At 39.0% G+C, this 24375-nt stretch overlaps 1 protein-coding gene and 1 pseudogene across 5 annotated transcripts in view; one reads left to right on the top strand and one right to left on the bottom strand.

The window, feature by feature from the left end:
• Positions 1-10496: 10496 nt before the first annotated feature.
• Positions 10497-12826, top strand: LOC128584151 (heterogeneous nuclear ribonucleoprotein M-like; annotated as a pseudogene). The gene is made up of 3 exons (XR_008379642.1): positions 10497-10635; positions 10751-11583; positions 11667-12826. The product of XR_008379642.1 is annotated as a heterogeneous nuclear ribonucleoprotein M-like (transcript).
• A 3924-nt stretch (positions 12827-16750) lies between these two features.
• CCDC138 (coiled-coil domain containing 138) overlaps positions 16751-24375 on the bottom strand; it is a 171823-nt gene continuing 164198 nt past the window's right edge. For 2 of the 4 annotated variants that reach the window (XM_053589055.1, XM_053589057.1), the window contains 2 exons: positions 22505-22643; positions 16751-17236 (listed from right to left, as the gene is read on the bottom strand). In XM_053589055.1, the coding sequence (XP_053445030.1) occupies positions 17071-17236; positions 22505-22643 (305 nt within the window). In that variant the 3' untranslated portion in view covers positions 16751-17070. The remainder of the gene's footprint in view (positions 17237-22504; positions 22644-24375) is intronic. The other 2 variants (XM_053589056.1, XM_053589058.1) reach the window with 2 other exon arrangements.

Genomic DNA, 24375 nt, shown 5'->3' with positions numbered 1-24375 from the left:
CATAAAGCATTACCTTCATCAGGCATTCAATCTCATGTCATTAACTCTTGTTTTGCTTGATCTTTATGAGCAGTTTCATGAACCTATCAGTTTCTTTAGTAGAATTCTAGGAAATTTTCATTTAGTCTATTATCTTAAAGTTATTAGAAATCTGTCTTTAATCTTGGCCCTGAGCCTGTGGGTCCCCTACTTGGCCTGGCAGGGTTCCCTGCCCAGCCCAGCAGTGTCCCCAGCGAATTGTGTTGCTTTTCTGCCCTGGAAGCTCCCTCATCCTCATTCCACTATTTTTCTCATCCCAGGAGACGCAAGATAAAAACCTCTGATTTGCTGCATATTGCCAGACACATTCTGTACCCTCCCATCAGAAGGCATTTGATGGAGAGTTTAAAATAACAGTATTTATAGAAGGAAATTAAAAGAGAGGGATAGTTTTTTTGTTGGTTTTTGATGACAAAGAATCTGTATTTAAAAGTACTTATTAGAGTCTTTTTTTATGAATCTGATTGCAAGTCTTTTTACAGTAAAATAAGAAAAAAACAGCAAACAGCAGGGACTTAGAATAGGCATGGTTAAAGATCTGATGGAAGTTCATCAGTCAGCCACTGACAAGCAAATTGGTTATTTTTACAGCACATGAAATAGTAATCAGGCCAGGTGCACTGGCTCACAGCTGTAATCCCAGCACTTTGAGAGTCTGAAATGAGAGGATAACTTGAGGGTAGGAGTTTGAGACCAGTCTGGGCAACATAGTGAGACCCTATTCCTCAAAAAATAATTGTAACCATAATTATGGCTGATGACATACACAGATTAGATTTATAAGACTTTTATGCAATTTTGTAACCTTCATATCAATAATGCCCAGAAAGGTAACTAAAACATCCAGTATTACTTATCATTTGACAATGTTCCCATATAATTTACCAAATAAGCCTAATCATTTAATATCTCTGTAAGCGAGAAATAAATCCTATGAGGCTGCCCAGGGTCCCAACTGGGAAAGCTCTAATTTTTGGTCAAAAAGACAATCAAAGATGCCAAATGATTTTAAACACTTGGTTGAAACAGGATCATAGGCCACTGTGAAAAATTAATATTATTCATTCATTTAACTACAGTGATGTCAAAACATTTTGAAAGCAATACAGAAAGTAACATGGATGTAAAAAAATACAAGTTAACTTTTCAATGCTCAGTTTTCCTAAGTAATCAAAAACCTGATAAAGACAACCTGAAATTATCTTGATAAAACACAAAATCTTTGTTTCTTAGGGCAGTTACCAAAGAAGTAAAGATAACGTCCTGCTGTGTGATTGTTTCTCCTTAGGGGAAACCCATTTGGATAACCTGGAACTTGAACCTGATGAAAAGGTACTTGAATTTAATCAGAGACAGGAAGGCATGTGTGTATACCATAATATAGGACCTAACAGCATGGGGAGTTTCCTGGTTACGTGGAACAATTCAGACACATCAAGAAAAGCCACAGGGGAGGCCTAGGTAGGAGGGTCGCTTGAGCCCAGGAGATAGAGGTTGCAGTAAGTCATGAGGCCTAGCACTCTAGCCCTGCTGAGAGAGCAAGACTATCTCAAATTAAAAAAAAGAAAGAAAAGAAAAGCCAAGAGATTAGCTGGCTGTGGCGGCGGATGCCTGTAGTCCTAGATACTAGGGAGGCTGAGGTGGGAGACTCCCTCAAGCCCTGGAGTTTGAGGCTGCAGTGAGATGTGATTGCACCACTATACTCCAGCTTGAGTGACAGAGCAAGATCCTAATCTCAGAAAAAGAAAAAAAGAGAGAAAGAGAGAAAAGGAAAAGCCAAGAGTATAGAATCAAGTCTACTGGAGGTAAGAGTGCTTTTCTAGGTCTTCAAGACAAACACTTCAGTATCAGGCCATAACGGAGTTAGAGACGGAGTAAAAACTTCAATGAGCAGACAAGAAAGCTAGAAGAGAGTTTCCACCCCAGACCATCTCAAAGGGAGGAGAGGCAGAGCAGGCGGCCGTGACAGGCCCTGCGAATCCCAGCAGCAGACAACAGAGGACGAGCTGCTGAGATAGGAATCTGAGAAGCTTCGAGAGAAAAACTCTACCTCGAGAAATGAAGTTATCATTCAAAATGAAAAAGACAGCATTTCTAACCTGAAATTAGGGAAATTAAATGGATCTCAGAAAGAAATGTGGCAGAAATAGAAACTATAAAACAGGAAGAAGCTGCAGGTCAGGAGATGGCTGAAAATGGAAAGAGGCACATTTCAGAATTAAAAATCAAAACCTCCTGCAATTTTTACTAAGAGTAGATCAATACTTCAAGAAAACCTTGTTGTTCTAACATAGGGGACCAGAAAAGTATATTTTTAATACCTAAATTCAATCTTCAAAAAGACATAATTCCCTTCTGATTACAGCCAAATTGATTGCACACAAAATGCCTTTCATAAATTCATCCTTCATGCACCTTTTCATGACCTGCAAAGACATTTCATGACAAGGGTAAATCCTTCTTTCTTTCTTTTTTTTTTTTTTTGTAGAGACAGAGTCTCACGGTACCGCCCTCGGGTAGAGTGCCGTGGCATCACACGGCTCACAGCAACCTCTAACTCTTGGGCTTACGCGATTGTCTTGCCTCAGCCTCCTGAGCAGCTGGGACTACAGGTGCCTGCCACAACACCCGGCTATTTTTCTGTTGCAGTTTGGCCGGGGCTGGGTCCGAACCCGCCACCCTCGGCATATGGGGCCAGCGCCCTACTCACTGAGCCACAGGCGCCGCCCTCTTTCTTTTTTTTTGAGACAGTCTTACTCTGTCAGCCTGGGTAGAGTGCTGTGGCATCATAGCTCACAGCAACCTCAAACCCTTGGGCTTGAGAATCCCCTTACTGCAGCCTCCCAAGCAGCTGGGACAACAGGCACCCACCATAACGCCAGCTAGTTTTTCTATTTTTAGTAGAGATAGGGTCTTAACGATTCCTCAGGCTGGTGTCAAACTCCTGAGCTCAAGGAATCCACCTGCCTCAGCCTCCCAGAGTGCTAGGATTACAGGCATGAGCCACGACACCCAGCCTAAACCTTTCTCCTTTGTTCTAATTTCTTCTTTCTCAAATAACTAGTTACTTTACTGCATCATATTCTTTTTCATACAAAATTATTCTCCTTTCTTTTTTTCAGAGACAGAGTCCACTGTTACCCAGGCTAGAGTTCAGTGACGTAATCATAGCTCACCTGCAGCCTTGAACTTCTCAATTCAAGTGATCCTACCGCCTCAGCCTCCTCAGTACCTGGGGCTGCAGGTATGTGCCACCACTCCCAGCTAATTTTTTTTATATTTTGTAGAGATGGGGTCTTGCTATATTGCCCAGACTGGTCTCAAACTCTTGCCTTCAATTGATCCTCAGCACCTCAAGCTCTGAAAGCACTGGGATTACAGGTGTGAGCCACCATATCCACCTCTCTTTTCTTTGTAACCTTCCTTACCAAAAATACATCTTCATACCCACACATTTCTTTACATTTCTCTCCTACTTACTAGTTCCTTGCTATGCTATTTCAATGTCCTTCCCCAGTCCATATTTTAAACAACTTTAAAATACCTCTGAATTAGACTAAATTCCTTTTTCTCAAAAAAGCAAAAATCATGTTGGCAGACAAACAGCTAAATAAAGAAAAACTTCTTGAGGAGCTATACAGTTTGGGTCTTTGATTTATATGCATAATCTCTTACATTGAGATTTAAAGCCTATTTGTTTAAAACATATGGAACTTGTAATTTTTAAATCATAATTCGAATTTTTTTGAATTGGCTCCAAAACAACGTAGTGTCCCTTGGTGTGTCCTTAGCTCACACACAATTTCATCTTCAGGAGTCCAGCATGGGGGCAGGGGGAGAAAGGTTAGAGGTGTGAGCTCCCTTACAGAGTTTCCAGAAAGGAGATACTGATTGGTATATCATACGAAATAAATTATAATTTAGCATCTCTTAGCATTGATCCTCTACAAAGATTTGTATTGGCAATTCTGATTAGCTCCTCGGATAGGAATGTGGGTGGAGGCTGCAGATGGGGAAATTCCAGAAGCTGCTGCTGATGGGGGATGAAGGGGGGGCTGCAGCACCTGGCCAAAGCCAGGGTTCTCAGAGGAGGCGTGTGGCTTGGCAGGCACACCTTCCATTCCTCTGCCTGTCCCAGGGTGACTTGCCTGGACTCAGCCACAGCCTGGTTTTTGAAAGAGAAAAAAGGTCAACAGGCATCTGAGGCTGCTGCCAGGACAGGGGACTTGCCAGGACAGCCGCGGCATGTGCCTTGCCCCTCAGTGGGATCGTACCAGCCTGACTTTCTCATGTTGATCACATGTTAAATATGCTGTCATTACCCTCAAGACAGAAAGCAAAAACCAGACAAGGTCTCTCTTCCTGCCCTCTTCAGTGACGCTCTCCCCTCTGTTTTGCTTGTAGCATGGGGCTTTTCAGAATGGACATGTATTCAATGTCCCATACAGGTTCTTTTTTTGTTTTGAGATAGTCTCAAGCTGTTGCCCTGGGTAGAGTGCTGTGGCATCACAGCTCACACCAACCTAACCCTAACCTCCAACTCTTGGGCTTAAGCAATTCTCTTGCCTCAGCCTCCCAAGTAGCTGTGACTACAAGTGCCCACCACAACACCTGGCTATTTTTTATTTTTATTTTTGTTGTTGTTGCTGCAGTTGTCATTGTTGTTTTAGCTGGCCCGGGCTGGCTTTGAACCCACCAGCCTCAGTGTATGTGGCCGGCACCCTACCCACTGAGCTACGGGTGCTGCCAGAGGTTCATTTTTTTCACAAAAGACCTTCTAATTCCAGTCAGGTTGTGCATGAGATGCCCGTCTTCTGCCTCATGGAATTGGGAGATCATGTCTCTCTCCAAAAGTGCCTCTCCACCCATTTTCCCGTCAATTGAAAGTAAAGCTGGTGAGTCAGTCTGGCTCCCCGCAGGAAGCAGATGGCCCCCTGAAGGTGAGTGATTTATGAAGGAGCTTCTCACAAAGAGAGGAGTGGGGTCCAGGGAAACCAGGGGTGCCCATCTCGGAGACACGGAGGTCTGTGCCCTCAGAGGAGAAGTAAATGCCACTCCCCTCCCCACGGCACCCCTCATCAGCTTAGCCCCGATGAGACAAACCAGTACCTGTCAGCCTCCCAGGCCACGGAAGGACGTTCTGCAGGGGATGACAGAAGACTGCAGCCTCGCCCGTGAGGCTGAGCCCAACCTCCTGAGTCCCACCTCGCCTCGCTAAGGTGAACACCCAGGGACCTGCACGCACGCTGGCCTCAAGAATGGGCACACGGGGGTCCCCTGGCAGCCCTGCCCCTGCTGGTTGTGCCGGGATCCTGCCTCCTTGTCTGGGTGTCAGGGCTGGAACAGCATTTAACTGTGGCGTTGTGCTAAAGATGGAAAGAGGGAAAGCGCTGGGCCCAGCGCCGGGCACATGCTCTTGTCACCTCTCTGTCTTCCTCTTGCATGACTGGCAGTGACAGCAGCCACAAAAACTGCTGCAGTCTGGTCTCCTCTCAACTGGGTGCCATGGATTCACCCTCAAATACTCTCGGAGCTTTATGTAAATAACCACAGACCTTGTTATTTCATGAATTCAGCCTAAGCCAGGGAGGTTAAAACCAGACCTCTGGAATCCTGTCTGTCCTCACAAAGACACATGACTCAGAGACCGGCACACTCCAAAGCCTTGGGCGTCTGGCACACACACCTACGCGGCCAGCACACCTCCCTTTACATGCATTCAAAGGCTTCAGACCAGCAAATTACAAACCGTGGGTTGAAATGAAATATAGGGGGAAACAAGGAATGTTTTTGCATAAATTTTATGTGTATCTTTTTTCCACTTTCATTTATTCTGTGTTCTTATGTTTTCAGAATAGCTCCCAAAAATGATAAATGGCTGATTTTTGTCTTTTTTTTTTTTTTTTAAATTTCAGAATATTGCAGGTGCATAAATGTTTTGGTTACATAAATTGCTTTTGTACCATTTGAGTCAAAGTTATAAACACTGATCATGATTACGGAGATATTTGGGTTCATTTCTATTATCTTCTTTGGTGTTATTTGTGTGTTTGCCTCATTTTCCCATGCTAATTTTTTTCTTGCTTTCATTGTAGTGAGTCATCCCCTCATTGATTTAAAAATAATATGCTCTATTTCCCATCTTTTAGTGGTTTTTCTATAATTTTTAACAGTCATGTTTTACTTAAAGTCAGAGTTATCTTACTAAGGCACAAAAGAACTTTAAAACACTTTCATTCCAGGTACCCTGTTCCTGACTAGAAGAGGGTTCATGGCATTTTTGTTTGATAAGTTAGTTTTTCAACCACATAAATATGGCTATTTTATAGTTTAGTTTTACTCATATATTCACCATAAACTTTGTTATTTCCTATTGCCTCTGAGATCTATTTGTTCCTGAAGTTTCTTTAAGGCGAGTTCATTGGTAGGACACTTTCAGGCTGGTCGGTGGGCGATGGCTCACATTGCCATGCTCTAGGAAGGTGTTTGCATGTAGGAAAGTCTCGGCAGCAGCCATTGTTTTCAGCCCATTTATGATGTTTCCCCCAATTGCGTGGAGATGGTTGCTGAGAGTCGTCTTCAGCCTACCCTGCTCCTAGAAATTAATCTGTCCAGCCTCTGTAAGTGCTTTTAAGCTTGGACTGCTTGTCTTTGGTATTCTTCAACTCAGCACGTTTTTAGGTGTGGATTTCTTTTTATTTTTTACTGGGCATCTTGAACTGCAGATTCACATTTTTCATCAATTTACAGTAACTTATTCTCGGCCAAATATCGTCGAAATACTGTCTCTGCCTCTTCTGGAATATTCCCTTCTTCTGGAACTCAGTAAGATGTATATAGGAGACCATTAAAGCTACCTTTTGTAATATAATCTAACATTTAGATTTTTCTTGTCTTCCTTTTCTGGGCATTTTGAGTAATTCTTCCAATTCTATACTCTTGTTCATGAAGTCTATCTTTTAACTATGACCGCTTTAATTTTCAATGATTCCTGGAGTTCCAAATTTCAATTACATTTTCCCTTTTACAAGTTTTTTTCAAACCTTTCTAGTCAGTTTTGTTAGTCTTTCTTTCTTCGTTATTTTTAGAAGTCTCTTGTTATTTCTTTAAAGCCATTGAATTTTATATTGTATTATGATAATATCTCAATTGTGGTTCTATTTTGTTGTTTATAATTTCTGCATGTTTACCGTGAGCTCATGTTCTCAGGCATCTTATCTGTGGGAGCTTCTAAGGTCTGGGAAGCTTCTATCAGGTACCTGACAGTAGCCAGTCTGCAACCGCTTTCACCTAAATTCTCCACTTCACTCTTCTGGCTACCAAGCTAGTGTGACTTCAGGCCCAAGTCCATGTAATGTGGGCTAGTGGTGAGAACCTCCAAGGGAGAGTTCCCGCCCAATCAGAATCCAAGCTGGCACAGGCACCCTCACTTTCTCTCTGTGTTTCCTAATTATGTCACACATGGTGCTCTTCAGGGACCCTAAGTTTATGTGGGGTTAACTGGTTCAATCTACACCCTGCTTGTCCAGTCTTTGTCTTCAGCTCTATGTGCCCACCATGGTTCAGGGCCACCGGGGACTGGAAAGTACCCAAGGGAAAACTTTCTGCTCCAGCCCTCAACCAATTTTATGCTTTCTTGCCATTTCTGGCCTCCAAGGAACTTTTTTACTTTGTTAGCAGCTCAGTAATGCACGCTGAGTGTTCTTAGTGTCGCACATTCTAATGGAATAGACAAATGTATAATGGTGTTTAAGTCTATCATTTTAGTACCACAACAGTGCAGTCTCACTGCCCTAAAAAGCCTCTGTGGTCTATTTATCCCTCTCTCCCCCCTAAACTCTGACATTTGTTTTTTATCATCTTCATAGTTTTCTCCTCTCCAGAACGTCATATAATCAGAATCATACAAGTATGGCCTTTTCAGATTGGCCTCTTTCATTTAGTAACATGCATTTAAGTTTCCTTCATCTGTTTCCATGGTTTGATAGCTCATTTCTTTTTAGCACTGTACAGTATTTTTATTTTTCTAAATCATATCCCATGATTTAGATTTACCACAGTTCATTTACCCACCTCCTGAAGCACATCTTACTTGCTTCCAAGTTTTGGTAATTATGAATAAAGATGCTATGAACATCTGTGTGCAAGTTTTTTTGTGAACCTAAGTTTCAATTCTTTTGGGTAAATACCAAGGGATATGTTGTTGGGTTGTTTGCTAAGAGTATGTTTAGCTTTATAAGAAATTGCCAAAAAAAAAGAAAAGAAATTGCCAAACTATCTTCCAAAGTGGCTGTACCACTTGTTACTTTTTTTGCATTATTATTATTTTTTTTTTTTTAAGACAGAGTCTCACTTTGTCGCCCTCATAGAGTGCCGTGGCGTCACAGCTCACAGCAACCTCCAGCTATTGGGCTTAGGCGATTTTCTTGCCTCAGCCTCCCGAGTAGCTGGGACTACAGGCACCCACCACAACGCCTGGCTATTTTTTTTGTTGCAGTTTGGCTGGAGCCGGGTTCAAACCTGCCACCCTCGGTATATGGGGCCAGGGCCTTATTCACTGAGCCACAGGTGCTGCCCTGCATTATTATTATTATTGCTCAATATTTCGTTGCAGCAATCATCTGATTTCTTTTCCAATTGTATTTATCTTTGTTTGTTCTTTACGAGTTTTTTTTTTGTTTGTTTGGTTTTTTTTTTGCAGTTTTTGGCCAGGGCTGGGTTTGAACCTGCCATCTCCGGTATATGGGGATGGCGCCCTACTCCTTTGAGCCACAGGTGCAGCCCCACTTTACGAGGTTTATGTTTCTAGTCTTTATCTTAAACATTGTTATTGTTATTAAATTTTAAGCCTCTTTAATTTTGTGAAGGCAAAAAGTGGAAACCAAATAAACACCTGTACATGAATAGAGAAAATAAATAAATAAATAAATAAATAAATAAATAAAAACAAAGTGGCTGTACCATTTTGCATTTCCACCAGCAATGAATGAGAGTTCTTATTGCTCATATCCTTTCTAGCATTTACTTTAATGTGTTCTAGATTTTGGTCATTCCAATAGGTATGTAGAGGCATCTCACTGTTGCTTTAATTTGAATTTCCCTGATTACATATGATGTGGAGCATCTTGTCAGGAATGTATTTGCCATCCCTAAATCTGTAAAAGCCGTTGGCCCATTTTTAAGGCAGGTTGTTTCCTGATTTTTGAGTTTTAGGAGTTCTTTGTAAATTTTAAATAACAGTCCTTTATCAGATGTCTTTTGCAAATATTTGTGGCTTGTATTTTCATTCTCTTGACAGTGACTTAGAGCTGAAATATTTAATAAAGTCCAGCTTATCAATTCTTTCTTTCATGGATCGTGCCTTTGGAATCTTATCTAAAAGATCATTGCCAAACCCAAGGTCATCTAGATTTTCTCCTAGGTTATCTTCTAGTTCTATAATTTTGAATTTTACATTTAGGTTTGTGATCACTTGAGTTAATTTTGTGAAAAGTATAAGGTCTATGTTTAGATACATTTTTTTCTGCATGTGGATGTCCAGTTATTCCACCACAATTTATTGAGAAGTTATCTTTTATCCATTATATTGCCTTTGCTCCCTTGTCAAAAATCAATTGATTACCAGGGCATGGTGGCTTGTAGTCTTAGCTATTTGGGAGGCTGAGACGGGAAAATCACTTCTCCTCCTGAGCCCAGGAGTTTGAGGTGAGCCTGGGTACAACAGCAAGACCCTGTCTCTAAAAAAATTTTTCTAATCAACTGACTATATTAATATAGGTTTATTTCTGTTCTGTTCATCTATTGGTCTGCTATTTTGCTAATCTCACACTGTCATCACTAAGGCTTTATAGTAAGTCATAAGTAAGTAATGTCTGGCCTCCAACTTTGTTTTTCTTCTTCAATATATTGTGTTGGCTAGTCTGGGTCTTTTGTCTCTCTATATAAACTCTGGAATCAGTTTGTCAAAACCCACAAAGTCATTTGCTAGGATTTTGAAGGAGATTGCACAAAATCTACAGATCAAGTTGGAAAACACCAAAATCTTGACAATAGTGAGTCTTCTTTTCCATGAACTTGGACTTTCTGGTTAATTTAAATCTTTGATTTCTTTCCTAAGAGCTTTCTTTATAAATCTTTGATTTCTTTCCTAAGAGCTTTCATACATATTTGGTTAAATTGCTACCTAATTATTTCTGGAGGGTGCTAATGTAAATGCTCTTTTGTCTTTATTTTCAAATTCCACTTTTTCATCACTGGTTTATAGGCAGTCCCCAAGATATAAACATCTGACTTAAGTACAACTCACACTTATGAACGGAGGCAATTACAGTAAGTCCCCAAGTTACGAACACATGACTGGTGTTTGATTCGCACTTACGAACAGAGACTATTACAGGTAATAGGAAAATGTACCAACATACATACAAATTCAACTTAAGAACCTACAGCACCGGAAAATGGTGGCAGGGGTCGAAGCGGCAGCTGAGGTGGCGGCAATGGAGATCAAAATGCAGGAAGAAAGCAGTGCGCCCATAGTGCCGAGCGGCAATGGGGCTCCAGGCCCTAAGGGTGAAGGAGTACGACCTCCTCAGAACGAGAAGAGGAAGGAGGGCGGCACATGTGGCTCAAAGGGGTAGAGCGCCGGTCCCCTATGCTAGAGGTGACGGGTTCAAACCCAACCCTGGCCAGAAACCACAAAAAAAAAAAAAAAAAAAGAGGAAGGAGAAAAACATAAAAAGAGGAGGCAATTGCTTTGTGCCATATGCCAATCCAACTAAAAGGTACAGAGCCTTCATTACAAACGTACCTTTTGATGTGAAATGGCAGTCAGTTAAAGACCTGGTTAAAGAAAAAGTTGGTGAGGTTACATACGTGGAGCTCTTAATGGATGCTGAAGGAAAATCAAGGGGATGTGCTATTGTTGAATTCAAGACAGAAGAGAGCATGAAAAAAGTGCAGAAGTCCTAAACAAGCAAAGTCTGAGTGGAAGACCCCTGAAAGTCAAAGAAGATCCTGATGGGGAACATGCCAGGAGAGCAATGCAAAAGCTGGATTATACAGTTGGCTTGAAGAAACTGAAGGAAGTTTTTAGTATGGCTAGTGTGGTGGTCCGGGCAGACATTCTTGAGGATAAAGATGGAAAAAGTCATGGAATAGGCACTGTTACATTTGAACAGTCCATCGAAGCTGTGCAAGCTATATCTATGTTCAATGGCCAAGTGAACATAGACCAATGCATGTCAAAATGGATGAGAGGGCCTTACCAAAGGGAGATTTTTTTCCCTCCTGAGCGTCCACAACAACTTCCTCACGGCCTTGGTGGCATTGGCATGGGGTTAGGACTAGGAGGGCAGCCTATCGATGCCAATCACCTGAATAAAGGCATTGGCATGGGAATCTTAGGACCTGCAGGAATGGGAAGGGAAGGCATAGGATTTGGAATAAATAAAATGGGGGGCATGGAAGGACCTTTTGGCAGTGGTATGGAAAACACGGGTTGTTTTGGATCTGGAATGAATATGGGCAGAATAAATGAGATGAAACGTGGCATGGGTGGAGATTTCAAAGAGACTTTGCCAGAAATGAGATGAGAATGTTTGGAAGCTTTGGAGAGCCCCTTGGCAAAGGAATGGAAATCCTAAGTAATGCACTGAAGATTGGAGAGATCATTGCAAAGCAGGGAGGTGGAAGTAGAGGCAGTGTCCCTGGAATCGAGAGGCTGGGCCCTGGCATTGACCGCATTGATGGTGCTGGAGCACAGGGGTGCAGGCCTGGGCCATGGCATGGATCGCGTGGGCTCTGAGATTGAGCACATGGGCCTAGTCATGGACTGCATGGGCTCCGGCATAGAGTGTATGCGCCTGCTGGGCCTCGACCACGTGGCCTCTAGCATCGAGCGTATGGGCCAGACCATGGAGCGCATTGGTTCTGCCATGGAGCTTATGGGCGCCGTCATGGGCTTTGGCCTTGAGCGCATGGCCACTCCCATTGACCTTGTGGGCCAAACCATTGAGCACATGGGCTTGAGCATGGAGTGCATGGTGCCTGCGGGCATGGCCATCGGCCTAGAGCACATGGGCGCCAACAGTCTGGAGTGCATGGGCCCCGCCATGGGCCCAGCCTTGGGCGCTGGCATTGAGCGCATGGGCCTGGCCATGGGTGGCGGTGACGGTGCCAGCTTTGACCGTGCCACCAAGATAGAACGTGGCAACTTTGGTGGAAGCTTCACAGGTTCCTTTCGTGGCACTGGAGGCCGTGCTCCTGGGGCAGCCAGGAAGGCCTGCCAGATATTTGTGAGAATTCTCCCATTTGATTTTACATCGAAGATGCTAAAGGACAAATTCAACGAATGTGGCCACGTGCTGTATGCTGACATCAAGATGGAGAACAGGAAGTCCAAGGGGTGCAGTGTGGTTAAGTTTGAATCTCCAGAGGTGGCTGAGAGGGCCTGCCGGATGATGAATGGCATGAAGCTGAGTGGCCGAGAGATTGATGTCCGAATTGATAGAAACGCATAAGCAGTTGCCTTTTTTAAACATCGGTACCAGACCTCTGAATTTGTATTTTTTCTTGTTAACCATTTTAATTTGTTGGCTGGATGTATAAAGATGTTTAAAAAATTTAGTTGCTTTTGGGTTAATTTGAATTACTTTTTTAATGACTGGGGTTCCATTTGACTGTTTGCATTGAGATTGCAATGTGCGCAATTTTTTTTTTGTAGTTGTGGCATCTTGTTGACATCAAATATGACTTTGATAATAAATACCAGTTCCTGAAAAAAAAAAAAAACCTACAGCACCTATATTGTTCATAACCCAGGACTGATTGTATAAGGAAATGTTTTATTTTTATTTTATTACAGTAATCACCTTGTTTACTGTAATCTTGCTATAATTGCTTATTAGTTTCAGGAGGTTTTTGGTAAATTCTTTCAGATTTTATACATAGTATTGCCATATGTTAACAAAGACAGTTTTATTTCTTCATTCCCAATGAATATACCTTTTATGTCCTTTTATTGTCTTATTAGCTTCGACTTTCACAAAAATGTTGAAAAGGGGTGATGAGTCAAGTATGGTAGCTTGAACCTATAATCTCACCTGATTGGGAGGCTAAGGCAAGAGGATCACTTGAGGCCAGAAGTTTAAGACTAGCCTGGGCAACATAGCAAGATCCCATTTCTAAAAAATAAAAATAAATTAGCTGGGCATAGTGGTGCATGCTTGTAGTCTCAGCTACCCAGGAAGGTGAGGTGGTAGGATTGCTTGAGCCCACTGGAGTCCAAGGTTGCAATTAGCTATGACTAGGCCACTGCACTTCAGCCTGGGTGACAGAGAAAGACTTCCTCAGAAAGAAGGAAAGGGAAAGGAGAAAAGGGAAATAGAAAGAAAAGGAATAGTGAAAGGGACATACTTTCTTTCCTAGTCTTAATGAGAAAGTTTCTAGTTTCTCATTATTAAGTATGAGTACCTGTAGGTTATCAGAGGTTTTTTAATTTAAATCAAGCTGAGGAAGATTGTCCTAGTTTACTGAGAGTTTTTATCATGAATGGGTATTGGATTTGGCCAAACGCTTTATTCTGTATCTATTGATATAATCATGTGATTTTTCTTTTTTAGCCTGTAGATGAGATGGAGTACATTAATTGATTTTCAAACATTGAACCAATCTTGCATGCCCGGGATAAATTCCTCTTGGTCATGGTATATCATTCTTTTTATACATCATTGGATTTGATTTGCTTTATATGTATGAGGGCCATCCAGAAAGTATCCAGCTGTGTAATGGGAAAAATAGTTAACAATGACTGGATACTTTCTGGACAGTGTGTGTGTATAAAATTTCTTTCCTAAGACAGGATCTCATTCTGTTGCCCAGGCTAGAGTGCAGTGGTGACACTGTAGCTCACCGTAACCTCACACTTCTAGGCTCACCTCATCCTCCGGCCTCAGTCTCCCAAGTAGCTGGGAATTAAAGGTATGTGCCACCATTCCTGGCTAATTAATTTGCTAGCATTTTTTTGAGGACGTTTGCATCTATGTTCATGAGCGATATTAGTCTGTAGATGTTTTTTCTTATAATGACTGTTTTGTTTTGGTATTTAGGTAATACTGGCCTTATATAGTAAGTTAGGAAGTATTCCCTCTGCTTCTACTTCCTAAAAAAAATTATATAAATATTTGGCAGAATTCACCAGTAAACCTGTGCTTTCTGTTCAGGAATGTTATTATTCATTGATTCAATTTCTTTAACAGATACATAGGCCTAATCAGATTATGTCTTTGTGAGTTTTGGTGATTTTGTCTTTCAAGGTATTGGTCCATTTCACCTAGGGTTATCAAATTTGTGGGTATAGAGTTGTTCATATTATTCCTTCATTTCTGATACTAGCAACTTGTGCCTTCTCTTTTTTTTTTTCTTAGCCTGATAAGAAGCTTATTGATTTTATCAATCTTTTCAAAGAAACAGCTTTTGGTTTTATTGATTTCCTCTATTGATTGCTTGTTTTTAATTTCATGAATTTGGTCTGATTCCTATTATTTCTTTTTATTTGTTTACTTTGGATTTATCATTTCTGACTTCCAAGGAACTGTTTTAATTTGCCACCAGCTCCATCCTGTTTTCATGCATCCTTGACATTTTTAGTTGTACTGCACCTGTAGGGTGAGTGAATTCCACCACAATGCTGGCAACAAAAACTCTCTATTTTATTTCACTTATTCTAGAAAGACTTCTTCTGTTAGTCCAATAAATGCAGAGATTGAAAGACTCAAAAACTTGAGTCATATGGGTAATTATTAATGGGACCTTGAGATATAAAAATTATATAAACATAAAAAAATTATATGGGTAAAAATCTACTGCAAATTCACTCCCATCTCCATTCACATAGCATATTGAGACCTAATTACAGCAATGGCTATAGTCACTCAGATTTTATAAAAGATTTTAATGATTTATTATTGCAGATTTCTTGACACAATTCTGATAACATCTTTTGCCAGATAATGGTCTTCATCTAGATTTTCAAACTTATCAGTGCATGGCAATATAGAATTTATTTATAACTTTAAAGTCTCTTTTATAGCCTAAGTATATTTTTTGTTCTTTTCATATTCCTATTATCCTATCTTTTGCCACATCTATGTAGATATTTCATTTTTTCTTTTTTCAGTATTTTGACACTATTCTTCTTTTATTTTAATAGCAGTTTCCTTGATATTTTCTAAAAGCATTCTTTAAATTACATGTTTATAATTGTCATAGTTAATATTGACACCTCCTCTTTCACCTCGACCTCCATCTCAAGGTCTCAGTTTTGGTTAACATAAGTTAATATAGCCTTGTCCAAATACTGACTACTAAAATATTGCTTTCCCCATTATTTATCCTTTTGAAGAACTTAACACTTCACTGCATTTCATAAACAGATTTACGATGATTATTTAAATGTAAGTCTTCTTCACTACAGTCTTTTGGTATAAGGCTGATTTAACATGCGCAGTTTTCCTTCATCTTTAAGTTGGTTAATCTACATATAGCCACTCTTCTCTGGAATAGTACATAAGTGGCGTAATTTCTCCACATTTGCATGTCTTAAAATGTTTTTCCATTATCTTCACCTATGAAAGGCATCGTCACTAGATGTAAATTTCTGTGCTTAAAATCTTTCCCTCCAGAACTCCATATTAATTTCTGGAATTCTATGAGGCTAGCTTGTTTTGTTTTCTCTTATAGATAGCTGGCTTTTGTTTGGTTTTGCTTTTATCCATATAATTTATTTTTCTACAGGATGTATTTAATTATATATCATCTTTTCTCCTAGATCTGCATGTTCAGATCTTTCTCCAACCCTTCCTCCCAGTTTTACTCAACTGCATCTCAGAATGTTGCTTCTGCTGCTCTTGCTCCACTCTCTCCTTCAGAAACACCAGACACCCGTCTGCTGGCTGCCATGCCGGTCTTGTCCACTCATTTGTATCATCTCAATGTACTCTGAGTTCTCAGAACATCTTTCGTCTCATAATACTACTTTCTTGCAATCATGTTATTTTCTGTTTACAATGTGCATTTGTGCTGCTATTTTTTCAGGTTCCTAGAAGTTACACCATATTCACCTCAACTGTCCCCTCCTATGGATTTTCTGCTTTGCAAAGGTGCATTTACCTACATTTTTTTGGAGAATAGTTTCTCCGGAATAGTACACAAGTTTCCTGAAAACTATTTTCCAGAACAGTTTCCTGAAAAATACTTCTAGACCCTGGAACTGAAATTATACATGAATCATGTATATTTTTATGAATCTTTAAAACAATGTTCCTTTTCTCTTGTGCCTCAGTATCCCTGTTCTAAGTTCTGAGTTTCACTGCCTACCTTTCACCTCACCCAGACCTCTGGCCATTTTAGACTCATCTTTGGCTATACCAAGAGATTATTTACGGTAATGGGACTTTGATATTCTTGTTTATTGTCCCCATTGTTTAAATAAATGTCTTATATTATACATACATGCTTCAGTAATAAATTATTTTGAAAAAATAAATCTCTTAAAGTATTCTGTGAACAGCATAATAAAAGAATATTTGTAGAAATATGTAAGCTACAATATGTAGAAAAATTATATCAAGATAATAGTTTAAAAACATGTACTTTTGCTTTTAAGAGGAAGAATTCTAACGTATTAACAGAATAACAACATGATTTAACCCTACTCCCATAAAAGTCCCAATTTTATTCCAAATAATCACATAACTTTAAGAATTTTCCTAAAATACTTTCACAAAAAGTAACCCCACTATCATAAATTCTAGAAATGCCATCTTGTACATTAGTACAACCTTAGTTGAACTGAAACATTTCAAAAATGCCATAGTTTCTATAGATTTCATGTAAAAAGTCAAAAAAAACCCTTTCTATCTTTCATGATAAATGATGCTACTGATAAATTTACTTGGTAGAATTTTAGTTACTTTGGTGATTTTTACATTTTCACAAAATAAGCAACAGATATATATTTAAAAATAAGCCAGCCTAATGGCTTTCACTGGAGACTACAGAGTTGCATTTTGTTAAACCCAAGTTGAACAGAGTTGAGTTTAGATTAATACAGAGAAAGGCATGCTCTGGATGGGTTGTCCTTTGTATTTCTTGAAGCATCAGATGAATTGTAAAAAGTTCAAAGAGCTTCTTATTACTCCTGTAAAAGAATGAGTACATAATTAAATTACACATACTTAAGGATGCTATCTATAATGTTATCTGTAATGACATTGAGAGATAACTCATGTAATTGTGAGAAAGTGGCATTTGTTTTTTAAAAATAGTGGATAAAACAGAGAACTAAAAGACAAACAAAATAGGTTTTATGAGATGGGCCTCAAGTAGAAAAGCATTTGGGGGAAAAGAGGAAACATTTTATAATCTCAAAAACTGCACCTTATTCAGCTTAAGAAAACTTATTTTCCATAGATAAGAGTCAAATATTTGATCATCTTATTTTAAGTAAGCAGGGTTGTTTGGTTATTTATTTATTTATTTATGCATTTATTTATGACAGAGTCTCACTCTGTTGCCCACTTACGGTGCCATGTCATCATAACTCACAGCAACCGCAAACTCCTGGGTTCAAGCAGTCCTCTTGCCTCAGCCTCCTGAGCAGCTGGCACGATAGGTGTCTCCCATGAAGCCCAAATAGTTTTTCTATTTGCATTATATATAGGGTCTCTTGCTCAAGCTGGTCTTGAACACCTGAGCTCAAGCAATCTACCCACCTCGGCTTCCCAGAGTGCTAGGATTACAGGCCTGACCCACCACGCCTGGCCTCAAGCAGGGCTTTTTTAAAGTAACAGAATATTGGCTTATCTTTCAACTTGGCTCCAAAATACTTCAACTATCCTCTTTTTAATAATCAGTCAGCATTTTCAATCAATCAAAATAAAATCTTATAACATACTTCTTATTTCTTTTTCTAGATATATTTATTTCTTGAGAGAAATGATCAAATAACCTTATTACCATCCTTTAATAAAAAGGATTTACATCTTTGTGGTTTTAAAGCTTTAAGACAGGGTGTCCAATCTTTTGGCTTCTTTACTTTATATGCATGTTTTTGCATATAAAGCTTTTTCATATTATAGTCTTTGAAAACTTGTACAAATTCCCTACAAATTAAGCAGAGTGCCTTACTATTTGCCTCAACAAAAAAGTAGTTACCTGTTCACCTTCCATTGAACAATCTTCCTTCATCCCCATTTTTTTTCTTTTTTGAGGTTCTGTTTTCTTTTGAGACATTGAAAGAAGAGTTGTCTTGGCCACAAATTAAATACACTAACAACAGCTGATGAGCAGAAGAAAAAAATCTGTGCCTAGTTTTCACAATATCTGCCATCACAGACAAGCAAAAATATCCTCACATAATAATCCTAATAATGCAGTGGCCTGTTCACAGAGTCTTTTAAAATCATTGAGCAACTTGCAATCACTAATATAGAATATTTACATATCTAAGTAATAAAATGTCTTTGGTATTTTTATATTTTTATTGAAAAGTGGGCAACATAAAACTAGTGGGATATCTGGCACTGTATTTGAGAAACTAAGGCATCAATATCTGCTTTGATGAAAGTAAATGTAATTCTCAGAGTTCTCGAGGTACTCAGCAGATATTTTAGTTCTAATTTTACTCTTAATGTACTTCATTATTAAAAATAGTTACTTGCAAATGTAAGTCCTGCCAAAAAGCAATGACATGAATAAGGTGTGACTGTGAAATGAGGGATATTTGTCTCTGGGAAGACAGACCCATAAAAGTCCAATAAGGAGACATGATCAAATTTTTCTTTAAGTTGAATGTCAGATTGCAGCTCTATGCATTCTCAAAATTGGAATATTCTCAACAAAGAATTTATATCGACTGAAAATGGAGTCACAAATGTACCAAAATATTATTTTACTGGAAATAATTCTTGTATCAAATCAAAAAGTAAGGCTGCATATATTTTGCTGTTGACAGGACCGTGGTTAACCATGTTGAAATGCATAAAATTGCTTGCCTTAACTTGAGCTTACCATAATGTCAGTTTCAGTTGCAATACTGTTCTGGTTTGAAACACTGATTGATAAACTGGTTTTCACCTTGAAGACACAGGTTTAACTCATTTAAAGGAACAGCTAAATCCACTAAAAAATGATACATCTGTAAGCCAGTTTTCATCAAGTTCTGGTACAAATTTGGGTTTTGATACCATAAACAACTTGATAACATGTCGCAAATCATAAAATCTTTTCAACATTTGGCCTGGACTTTGCCATCTTACTACCCAAAAGTAAACAATGTTAGAAGAGTCAGCATCAAACTTTTAAGGAATTTCTGGAATTGGTAATGATTTAATCCCTTGGCCCTTATGAAATCCACAGTCTTGTTTTTTTTTTTTTTTTTTGAGACAGAGTCTCATTCTGTTGCCCTGGGTAGAGTGCTATGGCTTTGTACCCCACAGCAACCTCAAACTCTTGGGCTCAAGTGATCCCCTTGCCTCAGCCTCCCAAGTAGCTGGGACCACAGGCACACACCACCACACCCGGCTAATTTTTCTATTTTTAATAGAAATGAGGTCTCATTCTTGTTCAGCCTGGTCTAAAACTCGTGAGCTCAAGCAATCCACCTACCTCAGCCTCCCAGAGTGATAGGATTATAGGCATAGTCACCACACATGGCAGAAAAATCCCCCTTTTTATTCAGGGCAAATTATATCTGCATGCTTTTCATACATTGCTTAATAAATTCACCCTCAGTAAATGGTTTTGATTTTTTGCTATTAAATATGCTAACACATAATTAACTTCTACAGTGAAATCTGTTTGAGCTGTAACTTTTTATAAAAATTTTTGCTGAGAAAACACTTTTTTTCAGTTCCAGTATTTTGTTCTTACAACACAATCCTTCATACTCATCAAATCTGGCAGCATATTTTTGCATATAAGGCTTTTTCATATTATAGTCTTTGAAAACTTGTACAAATTCCCTACAAATTAAACAGAGTGCCTTACTATTTGCCTCAACAAAAAAGTAGTTTACCTGTTCACTTTCCATTGAACAATCTTCCTTCATCCCTAATTTTTTTCTTTTTTGAGGTTCTGTTTTCTTTTGAGACATTATAGAAGCCATGCTTGGATTAACAAAATAATAATAGATATTTGGGGTGCTCCTAGCGAACGGGCACAAAGTAGGGGTATAAGGTACACCTTTTGGGTGCAGGATATAACTACGAGAGGGACTCTACCTAACAAATTCTAATATTGTGATTTGGTTGTTCGTACCCTGACATGAACCTGAAATTAAAAAAAAAAATAGATAAGGGATTGTATTTACTTTTATTATAAAAATTAATTGACAGAAAATAGAAAGCAAGGTTTGGCCCTTCCATATCTTGGCTGCCAATGCAGGGCGAGGTGGAGGTGGATTATGAAGTCCAGTGGGCAATGTGAGAGGTGCTGCCGAGGTGTAGAAGTACCTTAGTAATCAAATAAAAACACTCTCCTGACTCCTAAATAACAATCAACCAGTACTGTTGCAATGGTAGGTTGAAATATTATGGATAATTGCTGCCTTGCCAAAGGACCACGAGCACATATAACATTTGATGATGCCAATTCGAGTCTCTGAGCTTGGAAGACATCACACTGGAAGCCGCACACTGAGTAAAACTGAAGCCGCGCATGTGTACAAGCAGCGAGAGTGCACTCAGTTTATTTTATGGTGACATTGACTGTCCTCTACAAAGTTCATGCTTGAGAACTGTGCAATCAAGTTTCACACACACAAAAAAATCTCATAATGTTTTAAGTAAATTTACAATTTTATGTTGGGCTGCATTCATAGACATCCTGAGCTACATGTGGCCCATGGGTTGGACACCCCTGTTTTTTTTTTTTTTTGACACCCCTGTTTTAAGACTTGTTTAAGCATCAACTATTCCCAATGCTCTGGTGCGAGCTTTGTTCTAGGTCTTTACCTAAGTCTGAAATAAACTTAAGGTACAAAACACATTGAAGGGTTTAAGTGGCGGTGCTCAGAGATGAGACTGAGAGAGAGTGAAGAAGTTAAGGTTAGGCTCATTGAAAGGGACAGCAACATGCCTGGGCAGGTCAGATATGTGTCTTCACCCAGAGGCAGTTAGAGACCGCTTTTACACAGGGTTGTAAGGGCCAGTTTGCCTAGAGGGCTTTGGTGGGTTAGGGTCCTTTGGCCCAAATTTCTTTGGGGTGGGGCTAACTAGGTCTTTTGTGTTCTTGGTGGGGGGGGGGACCCGCGGGGACAGAAGGGTTCCTGTAGGGCTGTGTAAATCATAAATAGTAAAACATTTTGCCCAAGGATATATTTGCACGTTGTGACTACTTGAATTAACGAATAAAAAAGGATTAAATCTAAGTAATGTTATTGCAGTTTCAAGGCACACTGCAACAGGCCTTACTAAGAAGTTACTGATTACAAACAAAAGAATCCTGACAGTCTGCAAGAAAAGACAATCAATCGGTAAGTTTAACTGGTATCAGACCAAAACTAACAAAGTGGTCAGTTGAGAATAAGATTATATTTTGACAATTAATAACTCTCTACAGTGTACTAAGCATGGTACCAGATAGAACACATGGATCCATCGACAAATAAATTTAAGAGGCACTGCATTTACTATTCAAGTACACTGATGCCTGATGAAACACCTAAATTCTCTCTGATGGCAATTATAGATGAGGGAATAAGGCTGAACCAAAACAGAAATTGTACTGTTATGAGTCAGAAGGTGTCTAGATTTGCCTCAAAGGAAACACTAGACTACACTAGATTCAAAGAATCTTTGAATCTTTAATTCATAATTCATAATTTATGAACTGGTTGTATTAATATTTGACTCAGGAGAAAAAGGAAATAGCCCTCAATTCTCACAATGAAGTCCAAATTAGTGGCAGTAGGAAGCCCATAATAGTTTTCTAAAATAAATTTGGTTACTAAAACAATTTTAAATTCTTCTGCTTGCTTGATTTTCACTCTCTAAACTCACTTTAGAACATTAATAAGAAACTGAAAAATACATTTTTATTATCTCTTTAAATTTTCACCTTTAGCGCTACATATTAATGACTACCAATATGCAACGATTTATTCTGTTATCACTTGGTTGCTGAAAACTGTTCTTACTTTTCTATACTCTATGGTATTTAAAGTTCATTTAGCTTAATTGAGCTACAGAAACAACTATATGTTCTAGGACTGATATCTAATTCTAGTCTATCACTAAATATGTAGTCTTAGATTGCATTAATATTCATGAATCTTAATTTTCCATATCTGTATATTGGAAATTTTGATTTAATAACCAAAGTTAAACTAGTATGGGATTTAGAAAGGTCTAAATGATCACAGTAAGATATCTTTCAATAAAAAATGTCAGAAGTAAAAAATTCTTACTTGATTTTCGAAAGTTTTTGTAGAATAATACTGAGCTTTTCTAGTATTTGAAGATCAAGCTTAGGGGTTCGAAGCAGCACGGAGCAAGTACGAAAAAATAAAGTGTTGCTACAGGCTTCCAGGAATGGCTGCAAGAATTCTGAAAAATAGATCATCAGTGCTTTACTGTTAGGGAATAGCTAAAAACGAAATCAAAAACCAAATGAAACCAGAACTACGTGGGGGCATTTATAAATACTGATTTAGATTTTCATTTTTTCATACTTAAACTTTGGGGGAAAATATCATCATTTGAAAAGTAAAACATATATTGGCTCTTGTTGAACACTGCAAATGAAAGCTATGATTATTTTCCCTCATATGGAACTCCTGTTAAGCAAAATTTAATTGAAACCCCATGTTTGAAAGACAGAGGGAAGTCATCTCTTCTATAAAATAAATAAAGTCAGAGGAATGTTCTGCTGATAGAAAATAAAAAGCAGTTCTCATGATTTGAGTGTTTGCCTCTCTCCAAAACTCATGCTGAAATTTAATTGCCATTGTAATCATATAAAGAGGTGGGACCTTTAAGAGATGATAAGACCATTGGGCTCCACTCACAGATGGGATTGGTGCCATCATTAAAGGTCAAGTTCAGCCTCCTACTCTCTCTCACCCTCTTGCTTTCTATGACATGATGAGACAGTAAGAAGACCCTTGCAAGAAGATGGCAGCACCTTGATACCAGACTTCTCAGTTTCTAGAATTATGAGCCATTAAATTTCCATTCATTTTAAATTACCTACTCTTTGGCATTCTATTACAGCAGCACAAACAAACTAATACAGAAATTTATAACAGAGAAGTGGGAAGTTGTAACAAGTGCCTGAAAATGTGGATGCAACTTTGGAACTAGGTAATGGGAAGAGGAGGAGAGAATTTGAAGGAGCAGGCTAGAAAAAAGCTAGACTGTGTAAGGGTCAAAGAGAGGCTCAACATAACTAGCTCCATCTTGCTTCTGTCCCCCTGGGGCAATATCCTTTAGGTTAAAAGCTTTCACTTAGCTCTGCAAGTAGGCCAGCAAAAGCCAACCTTTTTCCTTATAGAAAGAATTTAGGTTGTATTTCAGCTCTAAAGGAAAGATAATAACTATTTCTTTCCCAAAACTAACTTCCAAGGAGATAAGGAAAGTATATACACAAGCAACAAATCTATGTTAAAGATCATGACCTTACCCACTCAAAGTTAACTGACCAAGAACAAAGAAATTTACAACCTCCTTAGACCCTCACTGAAGCCCAGATGTGTAAGGTCATTATTTACCTCTTACAACTGCTCCCCTTCCCTTAACATAAGAGGGAGCCTGAAGTTCATAGCAACTTATTAGGACATTAATTCTCCATATTCTCATTTGCCATCTCTCCCAATAAAAGACACTTTCCTTGCCCCACACCTTGTCTCTTGACTTAACTATTTGTCCTGCAACGAATGGGATAAGCCTGGACTCAGTTACAGTTGGCATGAACGGAACATCAAGGGTGATTTTGGTAAAAGCTCAGAAGAAGAGGAGGGCTGTAGGAAAGACTAAAACTTCTTAGAGATGACTTAAGTTGTCATGGCCGGAATGCTGGTAGAAATATGGACAAAAGAATTTTCCCATGAGGATAGGATAATCATACCTTCTACCCTCCTAATTAATAAAACCAAATAATAAATTTTAGCAAAAATCTCAGAAGTGAGAACACAGCCCCAAGAACCTAAAAAAGATGGTGTATCATCACTGGCTACAGGGGAGAAAAATATAATAAGATAAATGGCTCTTACACAATAGCTCTGAAAGAGGAAAAAACTAGACTTGGATGTTATAGAAAGGAGAAAGTCCACATTTTCTC

This window comes from Nycticebus coucang, chromosome 4 (genome assembly GCF_027406575.1).
Source record: "Nycticebus coucang isolate mNycCou1 chromosome 4, mNycCou1.pri, whole genome shotgun sequence".
NCBI lineage: Eukaryota > Metazoa > Chordata > Mammalia > Primates > Lorisidae > Nycticebus > Nycticebus coucang.
The sequence above is the reverse complement of the archived record's forward strand: the minus strand, read 5'-3'. Positions and strand labels throughout refer to the sequence as shown.